This window comes from Citrus sinensis, chromosome 4 (assembly GCF_022201045.2).
Source record: "Citrus sinensis cultivar Valencia sweet orange chromosome 4, DVS_A1.0, whole genome shotgun sequence".
Lineage (NCBI taxonomy): Eukaryota > Viridiplantae > Streptophyta > Magnoliopsida > Sapindales > Rutaceae > Citrus > Citrus sinensis.
In genome coordinates, this window is record NC_068559.1 from 94,852 (window position 1) to 117,456 (window position 22,605).

General features: G+C 33.0%; 3 protein-coding genes across 8 annotated transcripts; all 3 read left to right on the plus strand.

Annotated features, from left to right (window-relative positions):
* Nucleotides 1-6,804: 6,804 nt before the first annotated feature.
* Nucleotides 6,805-9,788, plus strand: LOC102626042 (receptor-like cytoplasmic kinase 176). 3 transcript variants are annotated; one of them, XM_025101097.2, is made up of 6 exons: nt 6,805-7,239; nt 7,641-7,985; nt 8,141-8,276; nt 8,405-8,550; nt 8,649-8,772; nt 9,227-9,788. In XM_025101097.2, the coding sequence occupies exons 1-6, from the start codon at nt 7,237-7,239 to the stop codon at nt 9,658-9,660; spliced, it is 1,188 nt and encodes a 395-aa protein (XP_024956865.1). In that variant the 5' UTR covers nt 6,805-7,236; the 3' UTR covers nt 9,661-9,788. The 3 variants fall into 3 exon arrangements, with proteins under 3 accessions (XP_024956865.1, XP_006486482.1, XP_006486484.1); XM_006486419.4 differs by having other exon boundaries at nt 6,810-7,239; nt 7,666-7,985; XM_006486421.4 differs by having other exon boundaries at nt 6,821-7,239; nt 7,666-7,985; nt 8,408-8,550.
* Nucleotides 9,789-10,047: 259 nt separating this feature from the next.
* On the plus strand, nt 10,048-14,323 carry LOC102625760 (uncharacterized). Its single transcript, XM_006486418.4, has 10 exons — nt 10,048-10,351; nt 10,447-10,522; nt 10,631-10,728; nt 10,892-10,993; nt 11,095-11,181; nt 11,347-11,463; nt 11,591-11,694; nt 12,251-12,390; nt 13,366-13,502; nt 13,610-14,323. The coding sequence occupies exons 1-10, from the start codon at nt 10,154-10,156 to the stop codon at nt 13,784-13,786; spliced, it is 1,236 nt and encodes a 411-aa protein (XP_006486481.1). The 5' UTR covers nt 10,048-10,153; the 3' UTR covers nt 13,787-14,323.
* A 2,665-nt stretch (nt 14,324-16,988) lies between these two features.
* On the plus strand, nt 16,989-22,523 carry LOC102625092 (serine/arginine-rich SC35-like splicing factor SCL30). Of its 4 annotated transcripts, none has more exons than XM_006486417.4 (8): nt 16,989-17,152; nt 17,494-17,668; nt 17,745-17,822; nt 19,272-19,436; nt 19,568-19,608; nt 21,661-21,739; nt 21,827-22,019; nt 22,144-22,523. In XM_006486417.4, exons 2-7 carry the CDS (start codon nt 17,502-17,504, stop codon nt 22,017-22,019), a joined length of 723 nt encoding a protein of 240 aa, XP_006486480.1. In that variant the 5' UTR covers nt 16,989-17,152; nt 17,494-17,501; the 3' UTR covers nt 22,144-22,523. The 4 variants fall into 4 exon arrangements, with proteins under 4 accessions (XP_006486480.1, XP_006486478.1, XP_006486479.1 ...); XM_006486415.4 differs by having other exon boundaries at nt 21,827-22,015; XM_006486416.4 differs by having other exon boundaries at nt 17,014-17,152; nt 17,498-17,668; nt 21,827-22,015.
* Nucleotides 22,524-22,605: the final 82 nt, after the last annotated feature.

Sequence of the window (22,605 nt, forward strand, 5' to 3'; positions counted from 1 at the left end):
TATTCTTCAATTTTTTTAACATATGAAAACAAAAACAAATGTGAGATCAGTTATAAATGTATTGAATTGAATATATTAATGAATTTTTATTTTGGTATTTGTTACTTGTTGACCATTTTTAAATTATATTATTATTTAAATTTAGCTCCTGCTAGATTAAATTTCTGGCACCACCACTGTTTCTAACCATAGATAATAACTATTCTTGCTAAAATTAAAGATCAAGTGGCACTTGATAATTCTCTATTTCACAATATTTAAGATCATGCTTTTATATTTGGTAAAAATTTACGAGAATTAGTTGGATCGTGCATGGATGGCGTTGAGAGAAAGATGTTGAAATTTTTGACTTCTGGAATTGTTGGGCACTTTTAATCTGAAATTTTGTATGAACGTTATCTTTCAGAAAGTTCGAAAGAGAGTCAAATACTCAAATTGTCCACTTGGGAATTTTAAAATAATAATAATAATAATAGCAATAAAAGTCAAAGTATGAAGTGCAGGTGGCCGAGCTCAAGTGTCCGTTAAAATATAAACAATGGAACATTGCCGGATCGCTAAGCATCGATCTTCTTTGTTTATTCGTTAGATTTGGCCACCATAAGTACATATAAATGCTAACCCTAAAGGTTTATCATTCATAAATTGGTTCTTAATCATTATGAAGTAAAGGCCATGACATATTTAATGACGTCATTTTCTTTTTATGTCTATGAACCCATTAGTTAATTAACTAATTAAGCAATCAATATATAATTTTTTTTCTTTGTGATCAAGAAGTAATTAATATGATTGAAAATGAAACTAAAGAAAAAGCTTAATTATGATATCTTGGGTCTTCAACTACTACCGGCTATTGGTCAGAGTAATTAAATCGAAAAGACTCGAAATTTTATTGATTGCTACATGTGAATCCTTTTCAGGAAAATTGAACAATCCATTGAATTTTTGTTTATCAGATTGTACAAGTTGGTTTCTCATGTGAATAGCTTCTACAATGAATATTATGAATATCTTCTACAATGAATCGTCTCTAAATTTTGAGAGAGCTACTCATTGATTAGGGATGTTTTACGTACATTCTTTTCATAACTTTACGTAAAGTGATTTAATCTAATCTCTATTAGTTGTGGTTTGAGTAAATGCCTGTAAGTTTAGGGTTTATTTTAGGTTATACTCCTCAGTATTGTGTTTATTAAAACTGGTTTCGACATATTTTTTTATTATAATATTAATATAATGACATATAATATTTTCAAAAAAAGTTGTCATGAGAATTTTTCTATTTTCCACTTTTGATTACAAAGGTTTATCAATTTTCCAAAATATTTCTATTTGATTATTTTACTTACTTAAACAAGTTTAATAATTAGCACTATTACCCGTCTCTATAACTTACGATAATATAGTGGTAGACTATTATTATTTTTATCTTTTTTATTTTCTTCAAATTAGTATTATTTGTCTTTATAATGTTTAATAAATATTTTTTATATAAAGCATCATAAACAACAATAAATTTGACTAATATTTACTAATTTAAAATATTAAATGATTGTATTCAATTGAACATGATTATATTATGATAATATATTAACTTATTGATGTTCTTTGAAATGTTTATTATTTGTTTAACATTTATAATTTGTAAGGGTACAGATGAAGAAACATTGGTTTTTGGTTTTTTAAGTTAAAAAACAAAACAATGTAATATTTATTTTTAGTGATTCAAATGAAAAAAAAAACATGTCATTTAGATATTTAACATTATTCAGACTAATTTAAGTTTATTCAAATTTTAGATTAAAAAAACAAACGCCACCTTAGTTTTTAACTCTCTTAAGCTGCACAATTTAAGAGCATGTTCACATTAAAAAAAAAAATGAAGACGCTTGCACACGCGCGCGCACACACACATACACCTACACGCACATGCACACACATGCACGCACATGCACGCACTCACACATGTATATATAAATAAAGTCAAACGATGCACACACACGTATAAATATATAAAAACAAAGTCAAACTATGTTAATTATAAGCTTTCATTAAATGGTTGTTGACTTGTCTTAGCTTGTAGGGTCCAATTATATTAAACCGTGGAGGTTTACTTGACCAGCCAGCCACCATATACGCCCGCAATTCAAATTAATCTACACAGTTTGTCATCATCATCTATTGATTAAGTTAATTTAACAAATAATATATGACACATTGTATAAGCTAATTCATTAATAATCAAGTGGTATTGTTATCTATTATTTTTTTAATATATATTAATATATTACAATCAGAGTTCTTCTTGTATTTACAATCATAAATCATTTGAGATTCTCCTTAATATTCCTATTATAAAATAGTTCAAATGTTGACCCTTACTTTAATATTAGAGAGAGATATTATATCCTAAATAGCCGGACCCCTATTAGCATCAATAGCCACATGAACATTAAGTTTAAACACCCCCATTCCCCCCCCCGGGGCGGCTTCAGGAGGTAATTCCCAATTCACCACACCAGCAACACCATTAGGAGAAGCGTGAGGCAAAACTACCTGGCTAGCACTCTCAAATATTTTCGCTGGTTCTAAAAACACATGGTTAAATGGCCCCTAATTTCGAGTCCGCTAAATACTCCACCGAATTGTAACCAAAAATTTCAGGTCGTGCACAAAGAACATAATTTTAGGGTAATCAAACACATCCCACAACTCATTACCAGGAGCATGCACCAATGTATCAAAAAGAAAAAGAAAATAAGCTGCCAAACCTCTTGAACATGTGGACAAGTAATCAGAGTGTGTACAATGGTCTTCCCCAAAGTAAGACATAACTCACATGTTGCATCCCCCACCATCTTCTTTATCATAAGATTAACCTTCGTAGGGAGAATATCAGATGACGCGCGCTCGCTACAAAAATATTTTTAACCTTTAAAGGAATCCCCAACTGGCAAATTGTTACAATTTTGTCAAAATAATTATATTTATTAATTAAAAAATATTATCATATTTATCCAACGCCTTGAACTCCTGTTTTATTTTTGTTTAGCTGCCCAGAAGTCTGATCTCTGATGTGAGAGTGAGAGTCGACCTTCCTTTTGTGAAAGGTGTTGGTAGGCGGGAAAATCATTCTTTCAATCTATCTATACTTGCGAAAAATCGATTTTATAAAATCATTTTGTTGACAGTTATCTGAGGTTGGCGTATCAATATTGTGATCATTTCATGAAGATCAGCTTTGACAATATGAGTTGCCTGTTAATATATTATCGGCCTTTTTGCTTCATAAAATTAACGTTCAACTTCATAATAAAAAGATTCTATTACGTTGCTACGACCTCTAAAATTTAGGGCGACCACATTTTCATAATCCACTCGTAAGTAGAATTTTAGAAAGCTATCATGAGGATGCGACCATTCCTACAATTTAAACAACCCCACCCACGCAATTGACGCATGGCCATGTTTTATATCGTGCACATTATATATGCAGCAGCATTTACAAATTGTACTAGTTTACATTAACTGATAATGTGATGTTATCAAGATGATAAATGAGAGGTGTTTGGATTTGGTACATTGAGAATTATGCCTCCCATCTAGAAGGAAAGAAACAATCAAACTGATGAAGCTAATATTTAAACGAAGTAAACGATGTGATAAACTTTCACATTGTTAATTAATAAAATTAAAATACATCAAAAGGGTTGTTGATTTGTCTTGGTAGGGTCCATGAAATTGAAACCGCGGAGGTTCACTTGACCAGCCAGCCACCACGCTGGCAATAGTTAATAATGTACAACAATTTGTCGGACTAACTGTTTGTTAATTAACAATACCATACGCTAATCCATTAATATCAAGTGACCAGAACAGGAAATGATTTTTCATTTTTTCTTTTTTCTAAACAGCTGTGGTGTGAGAAGTCCGCTAAAACAACAAATGAGAAATACAATCATGAAAATTGGTAATGGATACAATTTTCATCTTCAGTTATTGCGAGATTTGATGTAGCGATCGAGAATGATATTTTGGTTTCTAATATTGTTTCTCACTCCTTCCTCTTCCTACTTTCTAATATGCTATTATGTTCATGATGTTAAAAACCTAATAGAGCCCAAAAAAGAAGAAGCAATTTTTGGGTTTCTTTGCTATCACACCCTTGATGTTAATCATAATGGAATATATGATTGTCCTAAGGTAACTAAGATTTTATTTGTTAAAAGTTACAATAAAATTGTAATGTTAGTCAATAACTTTTTGGTTAGGTCAATGAAATGCATTCTCTCCTTAATTTTAAGGTGGGGAAATTAAATTTTCCTAATGACAGTGGAAGTGCTGGGCTTTAATTCCATTAGATTTTATACTTAGAGTTGATTGTACGTTACTTTAATTATATTGTATATAATGTTAAAGCCATCCCCCTCCCCCCACCCCCACCACCCCAAAAAAAAGGACCTAAGTACTGAAAGGGATAAATATTAATAAGGGCTTTCAAAGAGCATAAGGAGATTCATTTGTCCTTTTCGGTAGGAAAAAAAAAAAGAAGAAGAAGAGAGAGAGAGAGAGAGAGAGAGAGAGAGAGAGAGAGAGAGAGAGAGATTCAATTGTCCAGCTATTAATTTACCTTTTATTTTATAATTATTAATGATTCATTTCAAAGAAAATTATCCGGAGATACTAAAATGTGAATTTGAAGATTGACAATTGGTTTAACCTGTAACTCAGTATTAAATTAAGGGTGGGTTCGAAACATTTTTTTTTTTTTTTTGGGAGTGAGTAGGGAGTTGAAATTTTTATTTAAATTTTGTCCACTCCTCTACCTTTTTTAAAAAGAAAATTAAACTAAATAAGTAATATTTTCAAGGTCCAAATTAATATTTTTAAAATGAGTAATGATACAGCCACAAACTCTTGTACAAACTTATTTTGTACAAACTGACGTGGCATTAATTCATTGGTTGAATGAAAATATAAATTAATAAAAACAAATCATGTGAGCCAAGTGATATTTAATTCAACCAATCTTATCATGCCACATCAGTTTGTACAAAATAAGTTTGTACAAGAGTTTGTGGCTGTATCATTACTCTTTTAAAATTTACTAATGTAGATAAGACATGGGACAAAGAGATTTTATTTCAACATGTATAAAATATGTATGTATGTAGGTATTGCCACTCTGATCTCTTGATTTCTTTATTGTTTTCTAAAATCTAAATTTATGAGCGGAAAAACAAATAAACAAATCGAATTCAAATCAAATCATGAATGAATTAGGTAAAAACTCTATTGATTTGGATTCGATTCATTTATTAAACAAACTGAAATCTCAGAATTCATATTCGAATAGTTTATTAAATGAATATTTCGGTTCAATTCTTTTAATTCATTTAGTAGAATTAATAAACGAATCAAGTCGAATCTGGATTCTTTTACTAATTATTTATCATATAATGAATCGAATTAAATATGAATTCATTTATAAATATATAACTAATAAACAAAAATTAAGAAAATAAAATATAAAAAAACCACAAATTTGACATCCAACAAAATACAAATTTATTATTATTTATAATTACTATATCAACCTTTAGACATTAAAATTTTTCACACATAGTTAATGATAAGTAAGTAATTTAATTAAACGAATACTAAATGAATGGAGCATATTTGATTCGTTTATGATCCATATATTACACGAATTCTAAACGAATAAACGAATCAATGTCCTTAAACCCGGATTCAATTCATTTAATTAGCAAATCGAATCAAATTCGCCCATTTATTAAATGATTCAATTTTTTCAAATCCAAATTGAATTGAATCATTTATTTGATTCAAACTAGTGGCACTCATGTACTCAGCATATATTGAGAAAATAAGTTCAATCTCTATCGGTCTCCTTCCCTTAAAATAAGGATAGATTTCTTCCTACATATTTCTAGGATTAAATTTTAAGTTTAATGTTCGGTAGACCTCTAGATTACAGTAAAATATTTAAGGGTAATTTTTAAAAACCTCCCCTGAGGTTTGAGGCTGTTGCAAGTAGATGGTGAAAATCATTTTATTTGTAAAAGGCCCCCTACCGTTAGTTAAAATTTTTATTGACTAACTGTTGACTTTGAAAAGACAATATTACCCCCAATATTTACAATTCTAAATATTTACAATTTCATAAGTAATTAAAACAATTATTTTCACCATGATCAAGTTATTGATATTTCCTTAAAATCTTAAAAAAATAAAATTACAAATCTTAAAATAATTTTTTTAAGTTTGTAATAAAATTACAAATCTTAATTATTTGATATAAAAATGTAATTTTTTAAAGTTTGTAATAAAATTACAAATCTTAATTATTTGATATAAAAATATAATTTTTTTAAGTTTGTAATTTTATTTTTTTTAAGATTTTAAGGAAATTTTAACTGACGTAAACTATTATTGGAGGTAAACTATTATTGGGAGTAATATTGTCTTTTTAAAGTCAACAGTTAGTCAATGAAAATTTTAACTAACGATAGGGGGTCTTTTATAAATAAAATGATTTTCACCGTCTACTTGCAACAGCCTCAAACCTCAGGGGGGGTTTTTAAAAATTACCCAAATATTTAAACCTAGAGTCTAGTAAATTTCAGATTGGAATAAGTTTATTTTTTCAAAAAAAAAATTCTAAGCAATAGTATTTCTCTGTAATTTCAACTTGCATAAACAACGAACAAGTCAACTGTTCACCTAGTTTTGTCCAAAGCCGAAGCTCTAGAAAAAAGAAGTTTCCCAGAATCCAACCACACACGTAACTCCAAAATCTACCCACCTTTTGTTTTGCCATTTTATTAACGCCTTCTTTCCTTTTGCTTGCCCTTTTTCTTGCCATGCTAGTTTAGGCTAGGTTAGCTTGTTTGTAATATTAAAATAATCAGTCAAAATATGCAATTGGACAGTCTTGGTCCTGCCTGACAGCTAACACCTTCTACGTACGTATAAAAGTTTTGGTTTCACACTTGACAATTCTTCTTTTTTTCATTTCACCAGCTATGTATACCTTTCAGCTATGCATACCTTCAATTAAATTAAAAGCTTGCTTCTTCTTCCTCTATTTCTATAACTAAATAACAGTTACTGGGTTCTGTTGGAGGAGCTAGTTACTAAGAAACTTGAGCGAGCTAGCTTTTGCATTCATGGGTTCTTGCTTCAGCGCTGAAACTGACAGTCCTCTTCCCAATGGTATCAATACGATCATCTCTCTCCTCTCTCTTAATGCTTATTTGAGCTTGTTATGCGCTTGTTACCCTTTCTTTAATGTGTAATATATATATACACACACACATACATATTTTAGCTACTTTTGATTGTTGATTTTGTCTTCTTTAGCTTTCTTTCTTTCAACGGGAACTTGTGACTTTGATTGATGCTATGTTATGTTGGTTGCCAAGAAAAAGGAGGAATTAGTTTAAATGAACATTTGGGATTTTGATTTTTGGATTATGGTCATGGATCATTATTGAACCCAGAAAAAATTATGTCTGGAACATTTAATCAGCTTAAGTGCAATATGAATCTATTTTACAAAATTGGCTTTGTTTTTTTTAAAAAAAACTTCAATTGACTATTTTGTTTATAAATAGCTATATATGGCTTTGATATCTATAGGGGCAAATTCAAAATGCAGCAGAAAAGACGGAAATGGTACTAGTGGGTCAAGCAGCAGGGTCTCATCTGTCTCAGTGGTTCCTCGGACAGAGGGTGAGATCTTGCTAGGCTCTAACATAAAGAGTTTCAGCTTCAATGGACTCAAAACAGCCACCAGGAACTTCCGTCCAGATAGTGTTTTGGGTGAAGGTGGATTTGGTTGTGTCTTTAAGGGGTGGATTGATGAGCATACATATGCACCGGCCAGGCCTGGGACTGGCATGGTTATAGCTGTGAAGAGGCTTAATCAAGAGAGTCTGCAGGGTCATCTGGAATGGTTGGTGAGCATCACACTTCTACCCCCTTGCAATGCAATTTTAGTTTTCTTAGGACCTTACTTCAGTGTTTGGACTTTATATTTCCCTTGTTAGTTGAGTGATGTTCCCTCTTCCTATTGATAGTAGTAACTAATTTCTTAGCTCCACTTGTTCTACAGACAGAAATCAAACACCTGGGACAATTGTATCATCCTAATCTTGTAAAATTGATCGGCTATTGCTTAGAGGATGACCACCGGCTTCTGGTGTATGAATTTATGCCCAAGGGCAGCTTAGAAAATCATCTATTTAGAAGTGAGTCTATTAAGATCACCTCTGTTTAGTAATGTAGTCTTTTAATTCAACTTCTCATTGTCTATGAACTAACATGTCTCTCTTCTAATTGAATCATTACTTATTAGATATCTAAATTGTCATTGAAGCAGGAGCCTCTTACATTCAACCGCTTTCGTGGACCATTCGCATGAAGGTTGCCCTTGGTGCTGCCAAGGGTCTAGCCTATCTTCATAGTGATAAAGCAAAAGTGATATATCGAGACTTCAAAACTTCCAACATCCTGCTTGATTTAGTGAGTGAAGCATATTTAGCTTTTGAATTCTGTGGCTTTTGCTAGTGTCTCATTATGCTTACAGGTGTCTCATACTGTTTCTTACCATAAAATGACAGAACTACAATGCTAAACTCTCTGATTTTGGGTTGGCCAAGGATGGACCGACAGGGAGCCAAAGCCATGTCTCCACAAGAGTCATGGGTACTTATGGGTATGCAGCTCCAGAATATATGGCCACAGGTATCTTTCAACTTGCGCTGCTGTTATTCACATTTGAGTGCAGTTTGTTCCACTTTTTCCTTCAACTTCCAATGTGTGTGCTTTATTTGACTTATGCCCTAACCATATACAAAACATGAAGCTTCCAAATGGGGTAATTAATGTCATTAGCTAAAAACTTTATCATAGTGGCATCATGTGTAAGCTCTATTAAGCCACCCCTCAAGTCATTTTCGAGATTCTTAAATTGGTCATTATTATTGCTTTCTCCTTGGAAAATTCTTTGATTATCAAATTCCAACTCATACAGTTCTCACTTGATTTTAAGCTTTAAACTCTGTCTCTATTAGAACGTTACTCCTTTTTCCTCTGTGCTTATGTGTAAATGTTTATTTTCTGGAATTAGCTTTCTGAATTTATCAGTATGCAGGCATTCTCAACTTCTTCCAATCCTCACTCTTTTCCTTTTTTGAAGGACATCTAACCGCGAAAAGCGATGTGTACAGTTTTGGGGTTGTTCTCCTCGAAATGTTAAGCGGTAGACGAGTAATTGACAAGAACAGACCATCTAGAGAACATAATTTAATTGAATGGGCCAAACCTTACCTTCAAAGCAAACGCAGAATTTTCCAAGTTATGGATGCTCGTATTGAAGGCCAGTACTCACTTGGTGCAGCACTAAAAACAGCTGTACTAGCAATCAAATGCCTATCAAATGAACCAAAGTTCAGGCCTACCATGGATGAGGTGGTAAAAGCATTGGAACAAATTCAAGATACCAATGATGCAGGTGTCTCTCGAGATGAATCCCTCCAGAATTCTGATCGCAGTACATACAAAAGAAAAGGTCTCAATGAAAATGGCCAAGGCAAAGCTAGCGTTCATCATAGGCCATCTGAGAGGAGATAGATAATATATTTGATGCATGCTTTATTTTTTCTATTTGCTTTATGTATGAAACATTGATGTATCTTGGACCAGCATTGTAATAACAAGTCACAATCTATGTACAGTTTTTCTACAGAATCTTAAATTGATATTTGCTTCTTTTGTATTTTCTTGTTTCTCCTCGTATTGTTGTAAGCATTCGTGTCTGTTTGTGCTATTTTACAGCAGCCTGCATGGTAGCAGAAACTTAAAATCACTGTCTGCCGCCGCAACCTGATACTGAATGTACCTTGATGTCACAATGCAAAACAAGTTGGACATTACAGTATATAGTAAAAACAATAAGGACTGAATTGTATTTTTCACCAAGAAAGAAATTCGAAACTGGAGGGTTATTTTTGTCTTTGCAACGGAGCGTGAGGTGCGGAGGTTTTAGCAGGAGAGGAGATAGACGTCGAAGCAGGGGTTTTAGTGAAAACAGAGAGAGGAGAAGGAAAGGATAATTGCCGTTTCAATGACTCTGCTTCGGCAAGTGATCTCTGCTCCCGTAGCACATGCGGTGGTGCTTTCTCGCTCCTGCCTTGCAGTTTCTGTGACCCCGCGGCGCAAGTTATCTGTTTCTTCTTCTTCACGTGCCCCTCGCGTGGACGCCAACGTGCTCCTTGGCATGTCCGAGCAGGAGCTTCAAAAACTCGCCGTCGACCTCGGCCAGGTACAATCCAACCAAATTAAAAGGAAAAACGGAAACATTTTTTGTTTTTATTATTAAATAAAAATTCTTCTTTTTTTTGGAAATTTATAATTTAGCAAAGTTACAGAGGGAAGCAGCTTCATCATCTAATTTACAAAAGAAAGGTCAAAGAAATTGAAAATTTTATTCAACGTGAGTACATTACGTTGTTGCCTTTTTTGTTAATTTTTATTTTATTAATGCGTATTTGGTGTCTAAATTTCGGTTTTTTTTTTTTTTGGCTATAATTTGTAATGAAAGTGCCTCAGTCCTTCAGAAATGATCTCCAAGAAGCTGGATGGACGGTTGGTCGCTTGCCGATTTTTCGCACGGTCACTGCAGCTGATGGAACTGTTAAAGTACTTATAAATACATCAAATTTACATAATTACATTAGCTGTTTTTTATTTCATCTTTTTGTCCTTGCATGTGTTTTCAGGTAGTTATTATATAAATGTTAATGTATGATGTACATTGGGAAAGATTTTACTTAATTATTTATGCATGGTGCTGATTTTGCAGTTGCTAATAAAGCTGGAAGACAACAGATTGATTGAAACTGTTGGCATACCAGTTGAAGACGAGAAAGGTCCCATGCGTCTTACCGCTTGTGTGTCATCGCAGGTGTTTTTCATGCATCATTACTGACAAATGAAAAATTTTCTTCTTCGAAAGATTATTCCTTGATTGAGCATAAGAAATTGTCTTATCCTTTGGGTATTCAGGTAGGTTGCCCATTGCGTTGTTCGTTTTGTGCCACTGGAAAGGGAGGATTTTCAAGAAATCTTTCAAGCCATGAAATTGTTGGGCAGGTTCATTTCTTCTTTTTTAAGTTTTTAAATGTTGACACATCAAAATCCATATAATCTCATTGGCTACATTATTTGACAATAAAGTGGTTTTAGTGTGATGAGATTTATCCTGTCTTTTTATCCAAGCTAGTATCTGTTTCTTCAGCATGATGCAGTTTGTTTCAGGTGTTAGCAATTGAAGAGATCTTCAAGCATAGGGTGACAAACGTAGTGTTCATGGGAATGGGCGAGCCAATGTTGAACCTAAAGTCTGTGCTTGAAGCACATCGATGTTTGAATAAGGTGCTTCTACAACTATTTGTTCATGTCATCTTGTCGTTCTGTTAATTCTTTTTCATAGTGTGTGCATGTCTTTATGTGTGTTTTGAAGTTAAGCTTATGTGTATTCGATTGCTCTTGTTTTTTGTAGGATGTGCAAATTGGACAAAGGATGATTACAATTTCCACTGTGGGGGTTCCGAACACAATTAAAAAGTTGGCCTCTTACAAACTTCAGTCAACATTGGCTATCAGGTCTGGTAATCTTGTATAGAATTTGTTAACTGATACTGTGGTGTTCATGAGTATTTAGGCTACTTCTGTAGAACTGATTGTTCTTAAACTCATTGAATTTGACTCAACATCTGGCACTTGGCCAGTAGCATGAAACTGACCTCAACTTTTCTCAAATTCATAAGTGTTGAACCCTTTGACTAGCCCATGTATCTAAATGTTCTCTTTCCGCTAAAAAGTAGCTTTTGTCTTTTCACAAGAAAGATTCAGCATCCTGAATATGCGGAAATCTCATCTCAAATAGCCGATGAAAACTTGTGTCCCAGTGTCTGTGGCATTCAGTCTTATGATTCAATAACTCAATAAGTTTCTGAATTATTCACATCTTTCTTCACTAAAGTATAGATATCTTTGTTCTGATGACTCGGCAATTGTTTGTATGGAATATTCTCTCCTCCTTGCTCTGTTCTCATGTTTTACTAGTTTGCCCTTTAGTTTTCTTGAGCTTTTGAAGCAGACCATATTTTCAGTTGATGAGAACTTTATTTTTATTCATATATTTTCTCCTATGCTCCAGCTTACATGCTCCAAACCAGAAACTGAGGGAATCAATTGTGCCAAGTGCAAAGTCCTATCCTCTTGAAGCAATCATGAAGGATTGCAGGGATTACTTCCAAGAAACGAGTCGACGGGTGTCCTTTGAGTATGCACTATTAGGTACAGTGGTTTTATGATGTGTTTATTTCTCGGATTGGGGAATCGGACTCTGGAATGGAAATGATTGATGATGTTTACTTGTTTAAAGAAATGAGATGTGGAATGAAGCATGTGGGGTCCACAAGTTTTGGGGATTAAGGAATGGAACTTGATTTCCATGGGGGGTTGGGAATTGAGTTCTCATTCCTTAAGCTCCTCCTTCTACCCCACCCTCATTTCATAATTCCACTTTTGTCCTCAATTGAAATATTATTATTGTTGTTATTCTTATTTTTATAATGGTTGTTTTTAATAATAATAATAAGAAGAAGAAGAAGAAGAAGAAGAAGAATAACGGCAACAACAATAATAATAATACTATTATGATGATAAAATTAATAACAACAACAACAACAACAATAATGATAATGTTGATATTAATTAAATAATAATAATAGTAATAATAATTTTAACAATAATAATAATGTTAATATTAATTAAATTATTATTATTGTTAAAATAATAATAATAGTAATAATAATTTTAACAATAATAATAATGTTAATATTAATTAAATTATTATTATTGTTAAAATAATAATAATAGTAATAATAATTTTAACAATAATAATAATGTTAATATTAATTAAATTATTATTATTGTTAAAATTATAATTATTGTTTTCATTATTATTATTGTTGTTGTTGTTGTTGTTTTTATTCTTGTTTACTTTGACTTGAAACCAGAATGGATTGTTGCAAAATACTAAAATGACCTTCTGTCATTATTTATAATAATAATTGTGATTATTATTATTCAATTTGTGTATGATTGAACGCCTTCCTGTTTGCTTGAGCTCTCCGCTTTCTTGATTAGTAAGCACACCATTACTTGATATGAACTTATTTCCCCTTCCTTCTCTGTTGGACTTACATAAAGGCTGAAAACATGAAAAGTAATGCAAATTGACCCTTTTCTATTATATTTTATTGGCAGCTGGAGTCAATGATCAAGTAGAACATGCAGTAGAACTTGCAGAGCTACTTCATGAGTGGGGACGTGGTCATCATGTGAACCTCATACCCTTCAATCCAATAGAAGGATCTGATTATCAACGCCCTTACAAAAAGGCGGTTTGTTCATGACCATGCCATATCCCTCGCATTTTCAACTATAATCCTCATCTCCTGATTCAGTCTGTTGTCTATTTTACATAAATTTTTTATATTTCATCTTCCAGGTGCTAGCATTTGCAGGTGCTCTGGAATCCCATAAAATTACCACTAGCATACGTCAGACAAGGGGACTGGATGCTAGTGCAGCATGTGGTCAGCTAAGAAATGAATTTCAGAAGAGTCCTTTGCGCATTGACTCTAGTAATTCAAGTTCTGAATCAGACATTGCTGTAGCTTCTTGATGGCAAATGTGGATTCTTTCATACCATACACCTCGATTCTCTCTTCCCTATCAACAACAGAGCTTTTCCCCCACCCTCCCGAAAGATGCTTGTTGGTGAAGCTGATTGTGGCACAGCTAGTTTTAGAATGGTCGGTACTCATTGTGTTGGCTGCGAGTCTCTGTGCTTACTTTGTACAGGACATATGCTAGGGCAAAGATAAGAGTGAGGATTATTAATCTTGTCTCATTGGTTCACTTTCTTACGATGACAAATGTATGTTTACCATTGAATGAGTGAAGATTATTGATCTCTCTATAGACACGTCAACAATTGTATTATTCGGTTTGTGTGACTGAATTACTTCTAGTAATTTAGCTTTACAGATGTTGTGAATTATTGCCACTGTAATTGATATGCTTCTTTCTTGAGATGAATTTGAAGTATTTATCTAAATTTGAGGGTGGTTGTAGCCTTTGTTGAAAATTTGACAAATGTTCTTATCTATTTGTAATATTTGAAGATAAAGGTGTATGGAATAAAATTGCATTATGGTAATTATTTGACTTTACAAGGTAGTTTTTTATAGGGATGTTTGCGGATTGGATTTTGCAGATTAGACATCAATCTTTATCCAATCCACGATTTTGGGGATTATAAATTTTTAATCCAATCCAATCTACGGGTTGATGAAATTCAATTCAAATCCAATCCAGTCGTCTGCGGATCAGATGCGGATTTGACTTAATTCATATGCAATTCACTATTTTACGGATTGATTTGTGGGCTAAAAATTTTTAATCATGTCCTATTCGTGAACTAGTTAAATAAAAAAATAATATAAAAATAATTTTACTACTGATTAAATTTAAAATTAAATAAGATTTAAATAAATATTATTATCAGATAAGACATAATATGGTGTTAATGTAACTATATTTTAACTTATTTATTTATTAGTAAGTATAATATCATATTTATAAGTTTAATTTTTTTTATTAAATAAATATTTTTTTATTTTTTTGCGGATTCGTGGATTTTTGTGAATTCACAGAAGTAAATCCATATCCAATCCATCAACTCTAGATTTTCAAATTTTCAATCCAATCTAATCCACAAATTCACGGATCGGATTTCTACGAATTAGACGGATTGAACAGAACGGTCCAACACCCCTAGTTTTTCAATATTTACAAGGATAATGACCATGAGATCCATAATGTTTTTTCATTTTCTATTTTATACCAATTGGGATTTTTATTTATTTTTTTCTTACCATCTCAATATATTTTAAAACTTGTGATGTCGCATAATGTTAGGACTTAGGGTTGGCAATGGGATGAGGTGGAACGAGATTTATGAACCGTAGTCATGTCCCGTATATGCAATTGGGAAAAAAAATGATTAATTGTCGTCGCTTTACTTTTTTGGGGTAAAAATATGTTCTAATCCCGTTCCAAATTATTGAATCTTATCCTAATAGAAAAAATTGTCATATCTACCAACAACTAGGGTTGGTAATGAAAAGGGATAGAACAAGATTTGTCAATCACAATCATGTCTCGTATATGCAAATGAGACAAAAAAAAGTTTTATTCCTGTCTTTTTATTATTTTTTTTAAGGCAAAAATATATCTCAATCTCATCCCAAATGGGAGGGATCCCGTAGAATCTCATCCCAACAAAAAAAATTATCATTCTTATTAGGACTCTTTATGTTCCGGCATTGCAATTTAACGTTTAAAACTACTTATTTTATATATTTTAATAAAAAATAACGCTGGGTAAATATTTTGAAAATGGTTTATTCTATAATTTGTTTTTGTACTATAACTTTAAAAAGCAATAAGGGATTGCTTTTTAAAAGTAGTAATAATAACGGGGGAGATTATTTGAATCAAATTATTTTTTAACCCACTTATTAATCATCTTTTATATTACTAAATTATCTTTAAAGTAAATTACAATAAAGGACAAACTAAAATTTATAAATAAAAGACATTTACTCTTTAAACCCATTTAATCTAAATTTATTACATGTAAGTAAAATCTTTTTTTTTTTCCTCCAATTAATGTCAAACATAGCTTTTACACTGTGTCATTATTGTTAAATTATCAATCAAATGTCATACTGCACAAATTTTGTTTTTGCAAATTTAGAAAATAAAAACTTGGTCTTGTTTTTTTGGACAGCATATATGCAGTCCAAAAAACAAATTTGGATTTAAAGAATCGGAGAGTAACAACATCACATATGAACACAAACTCATAATCTTTCAATAAAAAGGTAGTTATATTGGATTTTGATTTAATTTCTCTCTTGTTTGTGAACCAAAATACCGAGCAATGAAGCACTTTGAAGTCTGCATTAAGAAGTCTGCATTGTATTCTTTTCATGATACAGTAGAAATAATTTTATATTGATGTTAAACCTTCCAGTTGTGTCATAATTAATTAGCTTTTATTCACTTAACATGGATCTATGATTTCCTAGGGCAACAGACGCAGAGAAATGATAGTGAGACAAAATAGTTGTGGGTGCAGATAATAGCTTAGCCAAAGAAAAAAATAAATAAATAAAATGAGAGGATATGTAACTATGGAAGGTTATTTTTGGGATTATGGAGGATATAAAGAGTAAAATTCAGCACTTTTAATTTCAATAATGAGTAAATCGAGTAAGTGGGTTCTAAGAGAGAAATTGTAAGTTTAAATAGTCTCACCTTTAAATACGTAACCATAAATTTTTAAAGTTATTATCATAAAATTTTAAAAGTTATTACTATAACTTTTTTCATAAATTCTACTCTATAAATCACCGGACTACATCATACCTTTTCTTTTATTTAGATTAGTTGATTTTACTTTGGATTTTAATTTTAATTTTTTTAAAGGGGTGGACAAAACCTAAATTAATTTCTTAGGACTTGGCTAAGTGGTTTTTAAGCAACTTTATTTGGATGGTTATTCAAGTTCGAAAAATTAATTTTTTTTTTTTAATATCAAGGTTTTTAGATCCTAATAATATCTTATTTTTTTCACTTATATTCTAAAAGCTTTTTCTAATCTCTCATTAAGTCCCTTAAGGGAATTTTTGTTTAATACTAATATGTTTTTACAATCAGATTCAGATGCCTGTAGACATTTATAATGGACTAACCTGTCAAGACTTTTAAAAAAACTTGGGGTCATGTTGGGCTGGGCCTCGAATAATAGGTCCCACTTTCCAGGGCTGATGAAAGCTACGATTACGTAAGGTAAAATGATATTCCATCGGGGCGTAGGGTGCTAGTTCAGATCTAACAAGTTAAAAATCTTCATCTTCTGATCTAACCTAATCTAGTTGCAAAGTCTTCTCTCCTCTCCTCTCTAGTCTTTCTCGTACAGGTAATTAATTAATCAACTAAATTGTATCCGTTTGTCGCACGGTCATAGACATCTGAATCTGTTATTTTCTGTTTGGTTGCTGAGAAATCGCCGGAAAAATAAAAGAAACACAAAAGTAGCTTCTAATTTATGGGTATGTTCTAGCGATTTTCTCGGATGCTGAACGAAAATCTCTATATTGAACCACTGAAAACTCCCTTCGTTAAGTCAACGAAGTAGTATAATTAGGTTTGTTTATCAATTAGATTTATTGTCTTTCGTTGTACATCATGATTTTATAATTATAATTATTAGTTAATTTCTTAAGTTATTATTGTTGTTATTATTGTGTGTGGAGGAAGGCAGTGCTATGAGAAGGTACAGTCCACCATACTATAGTCCTCCGAGGAGGGGATACGGAGGCCGAGGAAGAAGTCCTCCGAGAAGAGGATACGGTGGCGGTGGAGGAGGCTATGGAAGACGCAAGGAACAGAATCATGGTAGCCTTTTGGTTCGAAACATTCCGCTTGATTGCAGGTAACTTTATTTTGTCTGTGTTGACTTCTGACCCGTGGTAGTGTGCTCAAATATCTGTTGTTGCTATTGCTTGCAGGCCTGAAGAACTCCGTGCTCCGTTTGAGAGGTTTGGGGTTGTTAGGGATGTCTACCTTCCTAAGGATTACTACACTGGGTGAGCTTGCTGTTTTGGGAGTGTGTGTGTGTATGCATGTATATTTTAAAGAGCAGGCAACTTCTCTGAATTTCTGTCTGGGAGTTGATCAAGCCAATACTACTGTTCTGTTTGTTTTTTCCTGTAATCTTTTTGAGCTGCAGTATATCATCTCTTTTATTAGTCTTTTGCTTATGATGTGGTAAAATCTTTCTTGTGATTGAATTTCGATTGAGCATGAGTTTCACCCTCATCTCGGATGTTAAGTTTGAAACTTGGTTTGTGTACACGTGGTTAATCTCAGGTTTCTTTACTTGGCTAATATGATTTTTGCCCCAGTCTCTGTTTCACAGTTTCACACCTAATTCTCTGTTGCCAATAAGTGAAAGATATACTTTGTGATTAGACTATTTTGTTTGCCTTATCAATTTATATTGTTAACAAACTTTAATTTTTTTATTTTTTTTATACATGAAATACATTTTCAATATCGTAAATGTCTTTGTCCTCCAATTGGGTGAACTGCAACCAACGAAGATGAGCATTAATTCCATTTACTAAGCCTGTCAGGCTGACTGAGAGCGCTTAGGAAGCACTCATGCATAATATTTGATGATGCAGCTGTCACTTCCATACTTTTTCTATAATTGTGCTAGATATATAGAGCATAAATTTTGGGATCAATAGTAGTGGCTCAGGTTGATAATTCGTTCTACTTTTGCTGTTTGCTACTTATGTTCTAAGTTCATCGTAATATCTTCTTATGTAATGAAATTAGGGGTTAATAAAAAAGAAGATGTCCTGTGAATTGCATTATGAAATGTTTATCGGCTCAGATTTTCCTTTTCATCACAAATTAAATTTTGAACTGGTTTGTCAGGGGGTATGTTGGTTTGAAGTTATGTAAAACAAGCCTGAAGCCCCATATTTGATGAAGACCTACTCTTTATCATGCCTAACTTTTTGGTCTCAAGGGTAATGTTCAAATGAAGAGTTTTCACATTTGAAGACCTACTGTTTGTCATGGCTAACATAGTCGTCTGAAGTATATAAAGATAATTTTCAAATGAAGTGTGTTTCTATTTTGGAGAGAAACTATATAATTACACAACCAATAGAAGTTTGATGAGGAAGAAGATTGAATCTTGACCAGTTGAAGACTACATGGGGCGATTTTAATTTTTTGGGGAAACGTTGAATTCAAGTACTTATTTACAAGAATGTGAAGAATTTTCAAGTGCACTTTTCAAGTTGCCTTTCATTCTTGAGTGTTAAAAGAAAAGGTCAGCCACTAAGCTTGCTTAATACATATTCAGTGCTGACACATATGGTAGTTTGACGGTCTCTCAAATCAAAACTTGGCTGTAACTTAATATGTTCATTTGGGCAAGCAATCGTCTCAGGCAATTTTTGTTTGTTCAGGAACAAATTTACATACTTTAAATGAAGACTTCGTTGTCTTATGTGCAGGGAACCTCGAGGGTTTGCGTTTGTGCAATTTGTGGATCCTTATGAAGCTGCTGAAGCTCAACACCATATGAATGGGAAACGTTTTGCTGGGAGGGAAATATCTGTAGTCCTTGCTGCAGAGTCAAGGAAAAGGCCGGAGGAGATGCGGCAAAGACATAGGTTTAGGTACATTTTGTGCCTCTCTTCCCATCTCTCTACTCATTCCTCTCACTTCCCTTCCTCCTATGGTTAAAAGTTAGGGTTCTTTTTCTCTGTGTCTGTTTAGAATTTTCTTTGATTTGTTTTACGTTCTGTAGAGGAGGGTCGAGCTATGGAGGACCGCGATCATCTTATTATGGTATGCTGTTACTGATATATTACATTTCTTATATGAGAAATAGTATGTCCATTACTAAAGGTTCTGAAGTTCACAGCTCAATTGCACTTTACATTTTTTATTAACTCTTTTCTTTGAAGGACAGAATTAATTTGTATGTTATGAGTTTTCTGAAGAAATGACGCAATATGATCCATGCCCTGCTTCTAATCTCGCTGTGACTAGTTTCATTTACGTGTCATTTAGAAGACCTGCCACTTTCTTATTTTATGTGAGAATATCTATGATTAATTCATGGTTTCACCTAGTTATATTTATAGGTTACTTTTAGTGTTTAGGGTAATTTATGTATATGATTAAAGGTCTCTTTATTTTTTTGTAGATAGATATAATTATATGGACACTGTACCAGGTCACATAGTCTGAAAAAAGTGTCCAAAATACTTCAGTAAACTAAGGTTTGTTGGCTTGAACCAGACTTCAGTTCTTTCAAATGCTTCTTCTGTCACTAATTAGGTCAGCCTCGAGGTGGTTTTTGTTTCTGGATCATGGCTATTTTTTGGGTTATAGTTCTTGCTGCTATGGAGTTGTTTAAGTTTTTGAACAGTCTCCATGGCAGCAGACCTCATTGATGATTGTCACCGAATCCTCTTACTGCTGTCTTCATGGGTTGATGGGGATCTTGACTTTTAAATTTCAGTGTCATTTTTCTCTAATGATGGTTGCTAATTAAGTACCGTTTTGGTAGCTTCTTTACTGGCCAAAAGGTGCATCTTTTTTATGCCAAAAGGACCATTCAATATATATATATGTGTGTGTGTGTGTGTGTACATGTGTGTACATATATGTGTACACACACACACACACACAAAATTGGAGCCGTTGGATTCAAATCTAATTGTGATAAAAAATCTCCACATTTTGCACCAATTGTATACGTACACACATGTACACACACACAAAATTGGAGCCGTTGGATTCAAATCTAATTGTGATATAAAATCTCCACATTTTGCACCAATTGCAATATAAATTTTTTACATGGTAGGCCTCACCATGTGCAGATTTAACTATAAAAAACAATCCAATAGCTTCAATTTGGCATCCCGTGTATATATATTTACAATGAGGGAATCTCTTACTTTAAGAAAGATACAAGCTAAAAGACAACAAAAATACTTCAATGCAGTGTATTTTATCTTGTGGTGTATTGAAATGTGTTTTTCAAAAATACTTCAATGCAGTGTATTTTATCTTGTGGTGTATTGAAATCTGTGTTTTTCTGCCTTTTAGCTAAATAAATTAAGGGATTCCTTTATTTGAAAATTATATACTAATATTAAGTGGAGCTCAGGTGGGGACGTCCCCATGTCTATATATATTTTGTTTGGTTGTAAATTGAGTAGAATTCATAAAGGACTGCTAAGGCTATTTTTCCTTTACTGAGAGAAGCTTAAAACTTGGGTTTTGAGAGCAGATGGTGTAGAGCTCTTTCAAAGAATTAAATATTAAATGCTCTTATTTTTATTTTCACAATTTTTATTTCACTCTCATAACATAACCTTAAAAAGCTTATCTACTAAGTTAATTATAGAATTTTTTGTTAAAAGCTGGTGATTGACAACCAAACAATCAAAGATTTATTAAAAGCTACACTAGTAAAAGCTGCACTAGACAATTTGAAGAAGCTCTACTATATCAAAGAGACCCTTGAAAGAAGTACTTTAAAGTTGGTATCTGTCGATGTACGTTTGTGCTTCCTAGGAAAAGTAATTATCACCTTCTTGACCAACATTGCTGTTGTCCTTCTCTAACGTGTTTGTATTAAACTTTTAATCAATAACCAAAGTAATTTTGTTAGATTATGTGGAACTTAGGAAGCTTAAACTTGGAGGTATTGAAGGTTATGAAGCTCTATGCAGATATAATATCAATTTTTTCTATATTTATTTATTAATTTACTTGAGTGACAATGGGTTTCGGATAAATTTGCATGCTTTCCTTTATTCCTTAGGTATATATGAGTTGAATCCTTTTGTAATAAATCTCTTTTCCATACTCATTATGTTCCAGGACGTTATCGGTCCCGTTCACTATCCCGTTCACGTTCCCCTCATCATCCTCAAGGTTCTAGAAGCCGGTACCGCTCTAGGTATGTAACGAAGGTTATGAATTGTCATTTTGTCTACCTATGATTGCTGCTGTGGCTGCATAATTTGTGTGCTGACCACTTTGTCAGATCTTACACTCCTGTCCCAAGACAACACGAAGATTACTCAATTTCTCCTCGGAGAAGGCACATAGAACACCCAGGATCACCAAGAGGTCCTCCACAAGAGCGAGGTGCTGAATACAGTCGTAGATCATATTCTCCTGGATATGATGATTCTGCTGATCGTCGTAACCCAAATGGCAATGGTTATGGGGAGTAAGTGAGAGCCTATTTTACTGATGATATTTAACAATTGGTTCTGATGTTAGCATTTAATATTGTTGTTGATAGCACTTTGAAAGACTGTTTTCTTTGGAAAAGTGCTTAATGCAAAAATGTTGTAGGAAATCTGGCTATGAGGAGACACAGGCTCACTGGAGGTCACCGCCACCTGGTGGAGTGTCAAGGTCTCCCTCTGGATCTAGATCTAGGTCTAGGTCAGCCGACCTGTCGCCCAGACATACCAGATAGGATCAGGCAAGTTGAATGTGAAGGCTAGCATTTTATGTCTTTAGGTTTCCGATGTACCATGTCTCTTGGACTATATCTTGTGATTGTGGTAATGTGGAAGAGCATGTAAATGGATCCCGAAAAGCTGTGTGTTACTTCTAAGGAGATTTATTGCAGTGGAACTTTTTGAAAGAAATAATTTGGAGTATGAAATATTCACATTATTATGGGTCATATTTTCTAGTTCTTATTTAATGAAAGGGGCCTTCACGTACGATATGTAGTCTTATTGCACGTTTTAGAAAGAGCATTGCTCTGTTTTCAGTGATTTGTTTACCGCACTTGGCTTCGGCAAT